The sequence below is a fragment of the Sipha flava genome, unplaced genomic scaffold, assembly GCF_003268045.1.
Source record: "Sipha flava isolate LNK unplaced genomic scaffold, YSA_version1 69_pilon_pilon, whole genome shotgun sequence".
In the NCBI taxonomy this organism is placed as follows: domain Eukaryota; kingdom Metazoa; phylum Arthropoda; class Insecta; order Hemiptera; family Aphididae; genus Sipha; species Sipha flava.
Genome location: NW_020273609.1, coordinates 1,290,487 through 1,303,553, shown reverse-complemented (window position 1 = coordinate 1,303,553; position 13,067 = coordinate 1,290,487). Strand labels below are relative to the sequence as shown.

General features: G+C 29.9%; 2 protein-coding genes and 1 long non-coding RNA gene across 3 annotated transcripts; 2 read left to right on the top strand and 1 right to left on the bottom strand.

The window, feature by feature from the left end:
• The first annotated feature begins 3,451 nt into the window (after nucleotides 1-3,451).
• LOC112692007 (tubulin beta-1 chain) lies at nucleotides 3,452-6,518 on the top strand. The gene is made up of 4 exons (XM_025566510.1): nucleotides 3,452-3,658; nucleotides 4,694-4,802; nucleotides 4,891-5,086; nucleotides 5,336-6,518. Exons 1-4 carry the CDS (start codon nucleotides 3,602-3,604, stop codon nucleotides 6,315-6,317), a joined length of 1,344 nt encoding a protein of 447 aa, XP_025422295.1. The 5' UTR covers nucleotides 3,452-3,601; the 3' UTR covers nucleotides 6,318-6,518.
• LOC112692009 lies at nucleotides 6,346-8,823 on the bottom strand. The gene is made up of 2 exons (XR_003149370.1): nucleotides 8,601-8,823; nucleotides 6,346-7,873 (listed from the first exon to the last, which is right to left on the bottom strand). It is a non-coding gene; the product is annotated as an uncharacterized LOC112692009 (long non-coding RNA).
• Nucleotides 8,824-8,980: 157 nt separating this feature from the next.
• On the top strand, nucleotides 8,981-12,836 carry LOC112692008 (tubulin beta-1 chain-like). Its single transcript, XM_025566511.1, has 4 exons — nucleotides 8,981-9,171; nucleotides 9,951-10,059; nucleotides 11,302-11,497; nucleotides 11,780-12,836. The coding sequence occupies exons 1-4, from the start codon at nucleotides 9,115-9,117 to the stop codon at nucleotides 12,759-12,761; spliced, it is 1,344 nt and encodes a 447-aa protein (XP_025422296.1). The 5' UTR covers nucleotides 8,981-9,114; the 3' UTR covers nucleotides 12,762-12,836.
• The last annotated feature ends 231 nt before the right edge of the window (nucleotides 12,837-13,067 follow it).

Genomic DNA, 13,067 nt, shown 5'->3' with positions numbered 1-13,067 from the left:
AATCTTTGTAATCGGCTAGTATACATATAAATAACATAATAATTAATATATATAAAACAAAATTTAAGTTATAATAATAGGCAATTTAAATTTTAACCGTTATTTTAACATAATTTAATAATTAAAATTATCAATGATTTTATAATAATGTATATTTATTCGATATAGTATGATATAATTATTCGTAATATTTTTTAAATTTAAATAATATCTTTTTTGAACTACACATATACAGATGTAAAATATTATATTATAGAATATAAATGATAATCTATATTAATTTATTATATTAACATGCTTCAAAATTGAAACATGACCTTGAACATCAGAATTGACCGTGGAAGCATTTTTCTATTTCAATAGAAATTAATAATGAATGTATACAAGACTAATTCAAATTGCATCTTATTTTTATCATATATGATATATATATATATATATATTTTATCATATATAATTATCAAAAGACCACGGTTCATCATAATTGCAGTTTTTATTTATGTAGTGTTGGCTTGGCTATTACAAAAAAAAAAAACCAGCCAAGCCAACACTATAGGTACTAATACAGGTAAAATAATATCTATCTAACAATGTATACATTGCAAGGATGGAAAATTTATTTTTCGAGTACTTAAACCTATAGGTAGGTACTTCCGTTAGTAGAAACTACAATCAGCTCATTACAGACATAGATAGTTATATGACGTATACATTTAGGCGTGGTTTAACGGTGTTGATGGAAGATTTTAATTTTGATAAATTATGCATAACAAACCAACACCGCGACTAGGTGAGCATAATTTATAATTATTTTATTTTTGTTGGTGTTAAAGATAATAAAATAAGTTTAGTACATATCATACGCAATTTCTTGTAAAGAATGATATTATTATTATTATTTTTATTATTACATTTTGAATGACCTTAGTGGCGTTGAAATTATTATAAACGGGTGATTGCTATTCTAACATATAACTAGTAATCACCCTCGTGGAACAAATACACATTATTATAAAAAAAATGCATGCGTGTAATATTATTTTGATTAAAAAAGACCTCTATTTCGATTTTATGTTTACTTAAAACTTGCAGGCCTGGAGATCCACCCCTATTTATTAGTTCGTTACTACTGAGTTGCGTGGAAATAAGCGTCGTTGTTAATATTACTGTCTACTTAAAATGTTTAATAATTTTAATAATTTTAATAATTTGATTTTTGTCTACTATATAACTTTACTTTATTAGACTATTTTTTTTTTATTTTGAATAAGTAATATCATGTACATTATAATAAAATTATACACAAGTCTATTAAAATGTTATGCAGAGCACATTACAATATATAAATTATATACTGTGGTTACTTATATATTTGATAAATAGCTTTAATTATTTAACATTGAATATCTACTCTCACACACAAAAAAAAAAATAATACAACAAATAAATAATATAAACCTACGTATATATTATGTTTTATGGTTCATTCATAAAATTACATGATAAAAAATAGAACGAATCTTCAGTACTACTTGACCTTGAAGTATATCAATATAAAAACTTCAAAAATGAGTTCCAGTTATATCAATTACATAGCACATTTGAATAACATCGTTATGTTGTATTAAATAAATTTATATAAATTTATATGTACACATGTTTAGACGTTTAAAGAATAAATTTGGATATTTCAGTGCACTGACTATAAAAGCAGTCTTGTGGGCAGCGATGTACACGAGGAATATTTTTTAATGTTTGATAAAAATTTCATACAATATTGATTAATAAAATGAGAATGTAATATTATTTGAGGTATGAAATCACTTTAATTTCTAAGTAAAAATAAAATTGTTTATATTAAGTATAAATATGTTAGGTATAAAATATTTGTTTCCTTTCAACTGTTTATTTATTATTTTATTTTAACAACTAATTTTTAAATGTCAGCCTATCATTTTGTGGTAAATTACCTTCCACAACATTTTGATACAGACATTTCATATCAGGTACATATCACATAATTTATATATATTACATACATATACTTATGTATCCAATACTAACGCTATCGAACAATTATAATATACTTATTTAAAGATTGAACTGTTGTTCAAACCGGTAAGGATACACACTTTAACATATATATAATCACTTGTCTTAAGATTTATGTGAATATAATCACTCTGCATACACATGCAATTGAATATTTGATTATTTTAATTTCAATTGTAGAAATAATTTACAAATAAGGAGATTGCTGATGATACATCTTGGAATTTTAAAAATATGTAAGATAATCTAATAAAAATAATTGAAATTAAAAATAAATATCATAACATAGAGAATAGAACAACAACACTCTATTTAATTTCGTACTACACACTTAGCATTTCGTATTATACGAAGTGTGTTGTACTGCACATAATTTTAGTCCCTGCTCTCCCCTATAATTACACAATTATTTTACTATTTGACACATTTCATTATGCATGTTTGAGTGATGAAAAATGTCAAGTCACAATTTTATGCATTTACGATTTGTGCACGAAATAACTATTACATCACCAGCCAGTTACGTAGGTGTAAGTAGGTATATGGTTTGACCGAAAAAGGTATACGATACAGGTTATTCGTCATTATTTCCAGGTAAAATAGCTGCTTATTACTTGATGCTTTTGTTATTCAATGTTGCATTCATCACTATATTATCTAAAATATTTATTCTTTTAATTAATTTATTCGCAAAAGTACTTTAGTATAATAATTGCATAGTTGCATTTTAACGCATTACACGTATCACGCATATATCTAATATACATGCATGTGTATTGACAAACTGCTAAAGTTTTAATTTTTAGTTTCTAATGGGTACCGATGTGAGTACGCCAAAAGGACAAAGAACAGCGATTTCGGTTGGAAACGTTGAATTCCATAAAGGTGTAAGCAGAATGAGTCACAAGTCAGATGGTAATTATTCAGAATCGAGAAAATCCGTCGTTTGCGTGGTTTGAAAAAGATAGCCGGTGGGAGCGAACACGTCGTGCTCGAACGCCAAAAGTGGTTTTTTTTTCATCCAAAATACGTTATCGGATTTTCTGTCCGTTAAAGGATGGAACGCCGAACAGGACAGCAGGAGGCGGCGGCGGACGTAGAGTCGTAAAGAATCGTAGCAACGGATGCGGTGGCGTGCGCACTGCGCGCAACGGCGGCGGCGGTGGTACATTAGCCGACGCCCAAAACGACGAATGGCACGCGATTAACGATTGTGTTATTCAAATTCAAAAAAGGAATGAAGGGTGACACGACGGGTAGGGGGGCAAGAAACCAACGGAAATAATCAGAAAAATCGTTATTTCACAACATTTGCGTTGGTACCACTGTAGTGACCGGCCAATCGGACAGCGGCAAGGGCGTCGATTGGAGCGGTTCCTGGTGAGTCGCCAACGCCGCAAAACCAACAAAACCAGTGTCGCAGCCATTTTATTTCTCTGTATTGTTTGAGTCTGTCGTTGGGCTTGAAGTCGTTCCGATTATCACGCTCTTTGTACACAGTTAATTTTCAAATTTTTATCGACAAATTTTCACTTCACCCGTTCCAATCATGAGGGAAATCGTCCATATCCAAGCCGGTCAATGCGGAAACCAGATCGGAGCTAAGGTAATTATTTTTTTCCTAAAAGCTTACCATTGCACCGGCTTGCATGAATTAGTCGCTGCTTAACAAATTTATGGTTTTCGATTTCATCGTGAAGTACTTTATGGTTTATAACTTACCCAGCTGTCCGTCCATTAAATTGTCGATAATTTTATTCTTCGCTAACAGAGTTACCGACCGTTATGCTAGCTTTGCAATCTCCAACGATTATCCCAACCCAACCGGCTCGAAAGCGTCCGAGATAAGCAGATTAACCGCCAAAATATTGTTGTAAACAAAACAAGTAACCACTAATGTGCGATATTTTTCATTATTCGTGTGAAAACTACACAATTTTAAATGCTGGGTTGTTTTATACTATTTTCAAAAGAAAACTTTAAAGTTGAATATAAAAGTTCTAATTGTTCATTAGAGTAAAACCGTTATACTTGAATTAATTATTTAAAATAGTCGTGTCTTAACGGTTATTTTTACCAACGTTGACGAAGGTATTTTTATCCAATTTCCCTATAAATGTTTATTTTGAGTATCATCATTTTTTAAAAATTTATGTTTATTCATTCATCTTACATTCTTGTATGTTGAAGGTTATGATTTTATAAGTACTAAACTAAATTGTAATGAAACATTTTCACATTGAAGGTTCATTATTTTTGGTTTAACTTAAATCTGAATCATATGCATCATTAGTCAACCGTAACATAATTATTATGTTAGTACTTGAATTGTAATAAAAGATTTTTCATTTTGATCACAATTAGATGATATTTAAACATTTTGATTTTTTTTGAAGTACTTCTAACGATTCAACAATTATTTATAGATACATTTTTTAATGGTTTAATAATTAGGTGTCCAATTAAATTGAATTAAATATAATTTAAGACCTATTTAGGATCTTAATGTTCTTTAAATATTTATTACATTTATTGTGAGATTACCTACTGTTGGACATTATTTATATGAATAAGAACAGCATTTTAATTATTATATTTAAGTTCAATTATTTGATTATCAACAATTTTTTTAAAATTCTAGTTTTGGGAAATCATTTCTGATGAACATGGCATCGACCCAACTGGTGCGTACCACGGAGACTCAGATCTCCAGTTGGAACGGATCAATGTATACTACAATGAAGCCTCAGGTAATTATTAAATTGAACTAAAGTAAATTTTTACTTATTCACTCTTACATTTCAAAGTAAAATGTAAAAATATATATAATTTTTTTAGGTGGAAAGTATGTACCCCGTGCTATTTTGGTTGACTTGGAACCTGGTACCATGGACTCTGTTAGATCTGGTCCTTTTGGACAGATTTTCAGACCTGACAACTTTGTTTTTGGACAGTCTGGAGCTGGAAACAATTGGGCTAAAGGTCATTACACAGAGGGTGCTGAACTCGTAGACTCCGTCTTAGATGTTGTTAGGTGTGTACTATTTATATAAATTATATTAATTTTTGATTAATCACTAATTCAATTATTGGTTCTTTTTATAAATTCCAATTTTATAATTTTTACATAAGTTCTATATAAGTATATAATTTAATTTTAATATCTACATTGTTCCTTAATTTTATTAAAAACTTTTTAAACTCTCATACTCTTAATCTAGATACCCTATTAAAACTTAATGATTTGTTATTAAATTTTATTAATGATTCATATTTTTTGCAGGAAAGAGGCTGAGAGTTGTGATTGCCTTCAAGGTTTTCAATTGACACATTCTTTGGGAGGTGGAACTGGTTCTGGTATGGGAACCTTGTTGATCTCCAAAATCAGAGAAGAATATCCTGATAGAATAATGAACACATATTCCGTTGTACCTTCTCCCAAAGTTTCAGACACTGTTGTAGAACCCTACAATGCCACCCTCTCAGTTCACCAATTGGTTGAAAATACTGATGAAACCTATTGTATAGATAACGAAGCTTTATATGATATTTGCTTCCGTACACTAAAACTCACAACACCAACATACGGTGACTTAAACCACTTGGTATCTTTGACCATGTCTGGTGTAACCACTTGTCTCAGGTTCCCTGGTCAATTGAATGCTGATCTCCGTAAACTCGCTGTCAACATGGTTCCTTTCCCCAGGTTACATTTCTTTATGCCTGGTTTTGCCCCTCTTACATCCCGTGGAAGCCAACAATATAGAGCTTTGACCGTACCTGAACTTACCCAACAAATGTTTGATGCCAAAAATATGATGGCTGCATGCGACCCACGACATGGACGTTATCTTACAGTAGCAGCTGTTTTCCGTGGACGTATGTCTATGAAGGAAGTTGATGAACAAATGTTGAACATCCAAAACAAGAATTCGAGCTACTTCGTTGAATGGATCCCTAACAATGTGAAAACTGCAGTTTGTGATATCCCACCAAGAGGTTTGAAAATGTCTGCCACTTTCATTGGTAATTCTACAGCCATACAAGAATTATTCAAGAGGATCAGCGAACAGTTCACTGCTATGTTCAGACGTAAGGCTTTCTTACATTGGTACACTGGTGAAGGTATGGATGAGATGGAATTCACTGAAGCTGAATCTAACATGAACGATTTAGTGTCTGAATATCAGCAATACCAAGAAGCTACTGCTGATGAGGAAGCTGAATTTGACGAAGAACAAGAACAAGAAGTTGATGAAAACTAGACTTATTTTTTAAAAAAATAGCTTTATAATTTAATTTTTGTTACTTTTTATTTAAAACAAAAATTCTGTATATTAATCCTTCAATTTTTTTTATACTTAATGCTTATTCATTCCATTGTGATACATTTCCCTTGTACTAAAAAACACTGCTTTTTTATTTTAAATTATTTTAATTGAACAATATAGCTTTATAAGATTAAACATTGAAATTATTCTTTCAGAGCACATGAAAACTTTGTATTTAATTTATTGATATAATTTTATTCCTAATTCTTATGTTTTTAGTGGATTTCAATTGATAATGAGATTTATGTTTTTCCTGTAATGCATTGAATTTTTTAATGCTTCTTAACATGAATACTTTACTTTATTGTTAACTTGAAAAACATAATTTTTGATAAAATTTGGTTATTTTATAAATCTTATGAAGTATTGATGTGTTGTATTGAGAGAATTTTGTTATTTAAGGTTTTTTAATAACAATAACCTCAAACAAAAAGGAAACTACAATTTAATAATTACCTTGAAAAGTATTAGAAATGTCTTATTTATAATCATATAGTGTAGAAATTATATTAGTAATTATTAAGTATATAGTATGTTAATTTGTCAATTACTAACAATTTCTGTTTCATCTTTTAATATAAATAAGAGTTAGGAACCATTAAATATTTCAATGTACATGTGCATTATAATATTAATCTATATGGATAATCTTAATTATTGCTTATTAAATGCATGATTTATTGACACTCATTACCTACTCTTGTAAATAAAAACACATTTCAAGTGCTTATTACATATTTTACATAAACATCAAAAAATATGCTTTGGCTATTGAGTTATAACTAAGGCTATTACTATATATATTGTATTAGTCAACAACTAATACTCTTCAAAATATTTGTCAGTATAAAATTGTAATTTACCTATGTAAAGCACAACCAATGTGGAAGTAGGTAACTAACAATTGAGCCTAGAGATCCAGTTATGTAATAGAAGTTTTTACAATAATACCGCCATATCAGTTACGATAATAAAGCTTTATTATAAAAATAGTAGTTCTGTTACAATAAAATATTAACGGTTATAAATATAATATTCAATTGAACTTTTGTCATAGTTCTTTAAATTTATATGAAAAAATATTTGTAGTTTGCTAATCCAAAATTGCATTATCAGTAGATTCTAGGTTCCCTTTAATTACACTTGTTCGGCTAAGATACCTATACATAGTAGGTATTTGTTAGTGGCGGCTCGTGCTATTGTGCACATGAATCACAAAAAAAAAAAAGAAAAATTATATAAAAATTATTAGATTAGATTCCTGTAGTAAATTATAATTGGTTATTATGAACATAGTCTATAATTAACAAAAATATTTATTAAAAATAAAATGTTACAGATTTTTATGTTGAGAAGTGTGTTAATTAGCGGAACACATTCGTTGTGATCCGGGCGGCCGAACGAAAAATAGTTACATGAGTAGGCACGTCGGTTGGAGTACATAGTCGTTTGGAGCACAAACAATGTGCACCGGATTTATTAGTATCGATCTGTAAATCACAAGGATTTCAGTTTATGTATTATACATTAGTTACTTTTTTCTAAATCATTTTTATTTTACGGTGTCGAAGAGCTTAAAAAAAAAGCAATGTTAATAAGTACGATTTATGTACTTATATCCAAAACAAAATTAATATTATTTATCTGCCTACATAAGTATCTCACAAATTATTTGTACACCACCTTAAGTGAACCTCACGAACCATAACAGTGGATTACCATACAGTGGTGGTACTAATTGGGGGGGGATAGGTGGATCGCCCCTTCTTGGGATTTAGTTTTTTTAAATTTAGAATATCGTCGGCCCAACAATACCTATTTGCAAATTTTTATATTTATTATAGGATAAATTTTATAAGTCAATACATTTATATCTTTTTTTTTAATAAATGTTAAACTGTATTAATATTAATATATAAACATATATCAATTTTATGGGTTAGAAATTAATTAACTTTTTTTTGCCCCTCTCTTGAACATCACGTATTATCGCCACTGTAACCATATGTAATAAAATAGCCAAATATTGAAAAGAATATTAAATTTTTATTACTCGTGGAAAATGACACATCAACAGCAGTAACAACGCATGTACCAATCATTAATTTAATTATGTAGGTAATAAGACGACTAAGTTACATTAAGTTTGGTACAATATTAGTATAATCGTCCATTAGAATTCATTGAAAAATGATTTTCTTCCGAATATATCCATACCGGTTACTTCTAGAAATAACAGCTGCCATATGTAAAATTACTTCCAACGCTTGTTGATGATCATTATTCATAATCACGAAATAAGAATTAAGGTACGTACTTAATACACCTTAATTTGAACTTATTAGTTACTGAGAATCGACAGATATTTAAGAATTTGTGTTCGAAATTATTCCCATTTCCCAATTTGATAACGAATGATAACAGTACGTGACTACAAATCACAGCAGTAGTCTGTAATCTGTGGTAGCGTGTTTTCAAATTTCGCCGACCGGAGCGGTTGCGCTGGCTTGTCCGTGTCTTGAATTTTTTCATGTACGTGTGTGAGTGAGCCAACCCGACGCAAACGATATAACCGTTCAGCAGCCATTTTATTTCTCTGTATCGTTCGAGACGGTCGTCGCGCTCATAACTGAGCAGTTTTCTCGAGTTCATACTCTTGTTCAGTCGTTTGCACGTTTATTGATTTTTAAATTTTTTATTTTTTAAAGTTTTCACATAACTTATTTTAATCATGAGGGAAATCGTACACGTACAAGCCGGTCAGTGCGGAAACCAAATTGGAGCCAAGGTAATATACCATTATCAATGTACTTTTCCGCCGTCGTGTTCCGTTACTACACTGGCCGTTGTCGCTCAACATGGCGGCGCACGGGAACCGATCGCCGTTCGACGTCTTTATCGTTTTCAATTTTCGTCTTGAATTTCTTAATAGTCTACGCGGTTTTCCGTCCGTTACGTTTTCAAGTGTTTTTTCAACGCCGCTGGTGGTGGTGCCATTCGGTAAGCGATTTTCATCGATAAGCTTCCAACCGGTTCGTTAACGTCCCAAAATTAACCGCCAAAACGGTGCCGCAGTAAACAAAGGGCGTTGGCTGGGTCACGTCCCGCGTGAGAATTTTTTACCGTTTGCATGAAGACTACACGATAAGAATTGTTGGTTTTTTTTGACACTTCGTTTTGATAACTCTCTTATGAGAACACTTGGGAATGCTTTGGTTATATATATCAACTCGAAAAAAAACCGTTATATACTTGTTTACATTAATTATGTTGAAATGTCGAGTCTAACGGTTATTTCGGTCAGCGTTAGTGCTTGGTATTTTCATTCAGTTGTTCGATTCGAAGTCTTATTTGATTTTTTTATTTAATTATGTTACTTTTTTGACAGAATTTTATAAAAATTTTCACCTTCTACTTTATATGAGGGCTATGATTTTATAAGTAGCTAAATTTTTAAGCGTTTTGTGCTTTGAGAACGTTCAATTTTTGAATAATTAATAATATTCTACACTATTTGTAATTTTATTAACACATTTAGTTTAAAGAATTTTATTTTTAAAATTATAGTTTTGGGAAATTATTTCTGATGAACACGGTATTGACCCAACTGGTGCGTACCATGGAGACTCTGATCTTCAGCTGGAACGTATTAATGTATACTACAATGAAGCCTCAGGTATTTATAAAAACAGTATAAAATTATTTATTTATTTTTTTTTTTTTGATCTTATAAAATTTTATTTTTTAAAGCGGAAAATAAGTAATTATTTAATTACTTGTTTTTTTCATTTATATATGATTTTCTTGTTCTATTTTAAACCTATTAAACAGTGTATAAATTGTATGTGTTTTGTAAGAAAGTAAAAGTTTAATGATAATATAATAAACTTAAAGAAAGAGCAAATTATACTAACATCTAAGAATATAATTTTATTATTGGATTTTGTGTTTTGTTAATTAATTTAAATTACAAAGGATTTTTGATGAAAAACTATTTTTTAGTTATTTGCTTTTATTATGAGAGAAATAAGTAATATTATTAAGGAGTTAATGTTTTGTTTTTTAAGACATAAAGAATATTAATTATTAAAGTTTCAAAAGGGTTTATTTTTCACATAACTAATTGTATGTAGGTTGTTAAATATTTTAGTGATTTACTAGAAAGACATTTTGATGTACTAATTTATTCTAAGATGACTGAAGGATTTTGGTTAATTATGTAATATTAGGATAAATATATAGTTTGTCTAAATTTAGATAAATATTTTCTTTGAGACTTAATTTTTCAAGTTTGAATTGCTGCTAAAGTAGGTCTCTAGGCTTTTGGTCGTAAAAATTTTGGAAAAATAAACATCTTTTAGGTACTAATTGATTGGATAGTTCTTTTAGCTAAAACACTTATTACCGAGTTTAGCAGTCTTTGCATTATACAAACTTGGTTTATTTTTATGTTAAGATTTTTTTAGAACATAGTTTTGAAAGTTCTGAATTTAGGTCATTTTTATTAAGTATGCCATTGTAATTGGTAAGTGGTATATCAACATTTTTAAAAACATTATTATTTAATGAATGCTCAAGGTCAACAAAATTAAAGACCATAGAGTTAATAATTGCATTAACTGGAGAAACTTAGATAATTTATAATAACTTTGGTTTTGTGGTACATAAAATTAGTGGCAGATAAGGAACTGTGATAGTAGTGACACCTTGATAAAAGGATGATTGATTAAGAATTTTGTGATGAATGATAGTATTTTTGAGTGTGTTCCAGTGTGGATTAAGTTCTTTATAAAATTAATTGTAATATTTTTTATATCTTATAAAATAAATAAGAGCCATTAAAAACTATTATATAAGAAAAAAAAAACCTAAAAGGAATTGAGAAAAATATTCAAATTATTAAAAATTATTTTTTTAGGTGGAAAGTATGTACCCCGTGCTATTTTGGTTGATTTGGAACCTGGTACCATGGACTCTGTTAGATCTGGACCTTTTGGACAGATTTTCAGACCTGACAACTTTGTTTTTGGACAGTCTGGAGCTGGAAACAATTGGGCTAAAGGTCATTACACAGAGGGTGCTGAACTCGTAGACTCTGTATTAGATGTTGTCCGGTATGTATTTTTTGTATTTGATTGATTTTATGATCTTAATTCTTTATTTATTCAATAATAAATAAAATATATACGTACAATTTAAATTAATTCAATGGAAAAAACTTTTTTCCATTGATATTTAAATCAGATGTACTCCTGCTTCATATTTATTTTTTAAATTGTATCCGTTAAATTTCTAAATAATACTTATATGTCTCAATTAACATATTTAAATTCTTTTAACTATTCTTTACATTGATAAATACTGTGAATGTAGTTAATAATATAATACTTTTTCAGAAAAGAGGCTGAAGGCTGCGATTGCCTTCAAGGTTTCCAATTGACACATTCTTTGGGAGGTGGAACTGGTTCTGGTATGGGAACTTTGTTGATCTCCAAAATCAGAGAAGAATATCCTGATAGAATAATGAACACATACTCTGTTGTGCCTTCTCCCAAAGTTTCAGACACTGTTGTAGAACCCTACAATGCCACCCTCTCAATTCACCAATTGGTTGAAAATACTGATGAAACCTATTGTATAGATAACGAAGCTTTATATGATATTTGCTTCCGTACACTGAAACTCACAACACCAACATACGGTGACTTAAACCACTTGGTATCTTTGACCATGTCTGGTGTAACCACTTGTCTCAGGTTCCCTGGTCAATTGAATGCTGATCTCCGTAAACTCGCTGTCAACATGGTTCCTTTCCCCAGGTTACATTTCTTTATGACTGGTTTTGCCCCTCTTACATCCCGTGGAAGCCAACAATACAGAGCTTTGTCTGTACCTGAACTTACTCAACAAATGTTTGATGCCAAAAATATGATGGCTGCATGCGACCCACGACATGGACGTTATCTTACCGTAGCAGCTGTATTCCGTGGACGTATGTCTATGAGAGAAGTTGATGAACAAATGTTGAACATCCAAAACAAGAACTCGAGCTACTTTGTTGAATGGATCCCTAACAATGTGAAAACTGCAGTCTGTGATATTCCACCAAGAGGTTTGAAAATGTCTGCCACTTTCATTGGTAATTCTACAGCTATCCAAGAATTATTCAAGAGGATAGGCGAACAGTTCACTGCTATGTTCAGACGTAAGGCTTTCTTACATTGGTACACTGGTGAAGGTATGGATGAGATGGAATTCACTGAAGCTGAATCTAACATGAACGATTTAGTATCTGAATATCAACAGTACCAAGAAGCTACTGCTGATGAGGAAAATGAATTTGACGAAGAACAAGAACAAGAAGTTGATGAAAATTAGACTTATTTTAAAAATGTAGCTTTAAAACTCAATTTTTGTTATTTTTTATCTAATACATAAATTCTGTATCCATAATTTTTTAAAAATATTTTATGCTTATTCATTCCATAATGAATAGAGATACTTGCCCCAATACTAAAAAATTACTGCTTTTTTATTTTGAATTATAATAATTGAATAATATAGCTTTATGAGATAAAAAATTTTAATTATTCTTTCTATGTATATGTAAATTATTTGTACTTATATGCATTGGTATATATTTAATCCTCATTCTAATTTTCTATGACTTATTTAATTGATATT

Bases quoted from the DNA above. Each gene is read 5' to 3' on its own strand.
- LOC112692007 (XM_025566510.1), top strand. From the start codon at position 3,602: ATGAGGGAAATCGTCCATATCCAAGCCGGTCAATGCGGAAACCAGATC. The intron at 4,803-4,890 runs GTAATTATTAAA...TAATTTTTTTAG, and splicing joins ATACTACAATGAAGCCTCAG to GTGGAAAGTATGTACCCCGT. The intron at 5,087-5,335 runs GTGTGTACTATT...TATTTTTTGCAG, and splicing joins TCCGTCTTAGATGTTGTTAG to GAAAGAGGCTGAGAGTTGTG.
- LOC112692008 (XM_025566511.1), top strand. From the start codon at position 9,115: ATGAGGGAAATCGTACACGTACAAGCCGGTCAGTGCGGAAACCAAATT. The intron at 9,172-9,950 runs GTAATATACCAT...TTAAAATTATAG, and splicing joins GAAACCAAATTGGAGCCAAG to TTTTGGGAAATTATTTCTGA. The intron at 11,498-11,779 runs GTATGTATTTTT...ATACTTTTTCAG, and splicing joins TCTGTATTAGATGTTGTCCG to AAAAGAGGCTGAAGGCTGCG.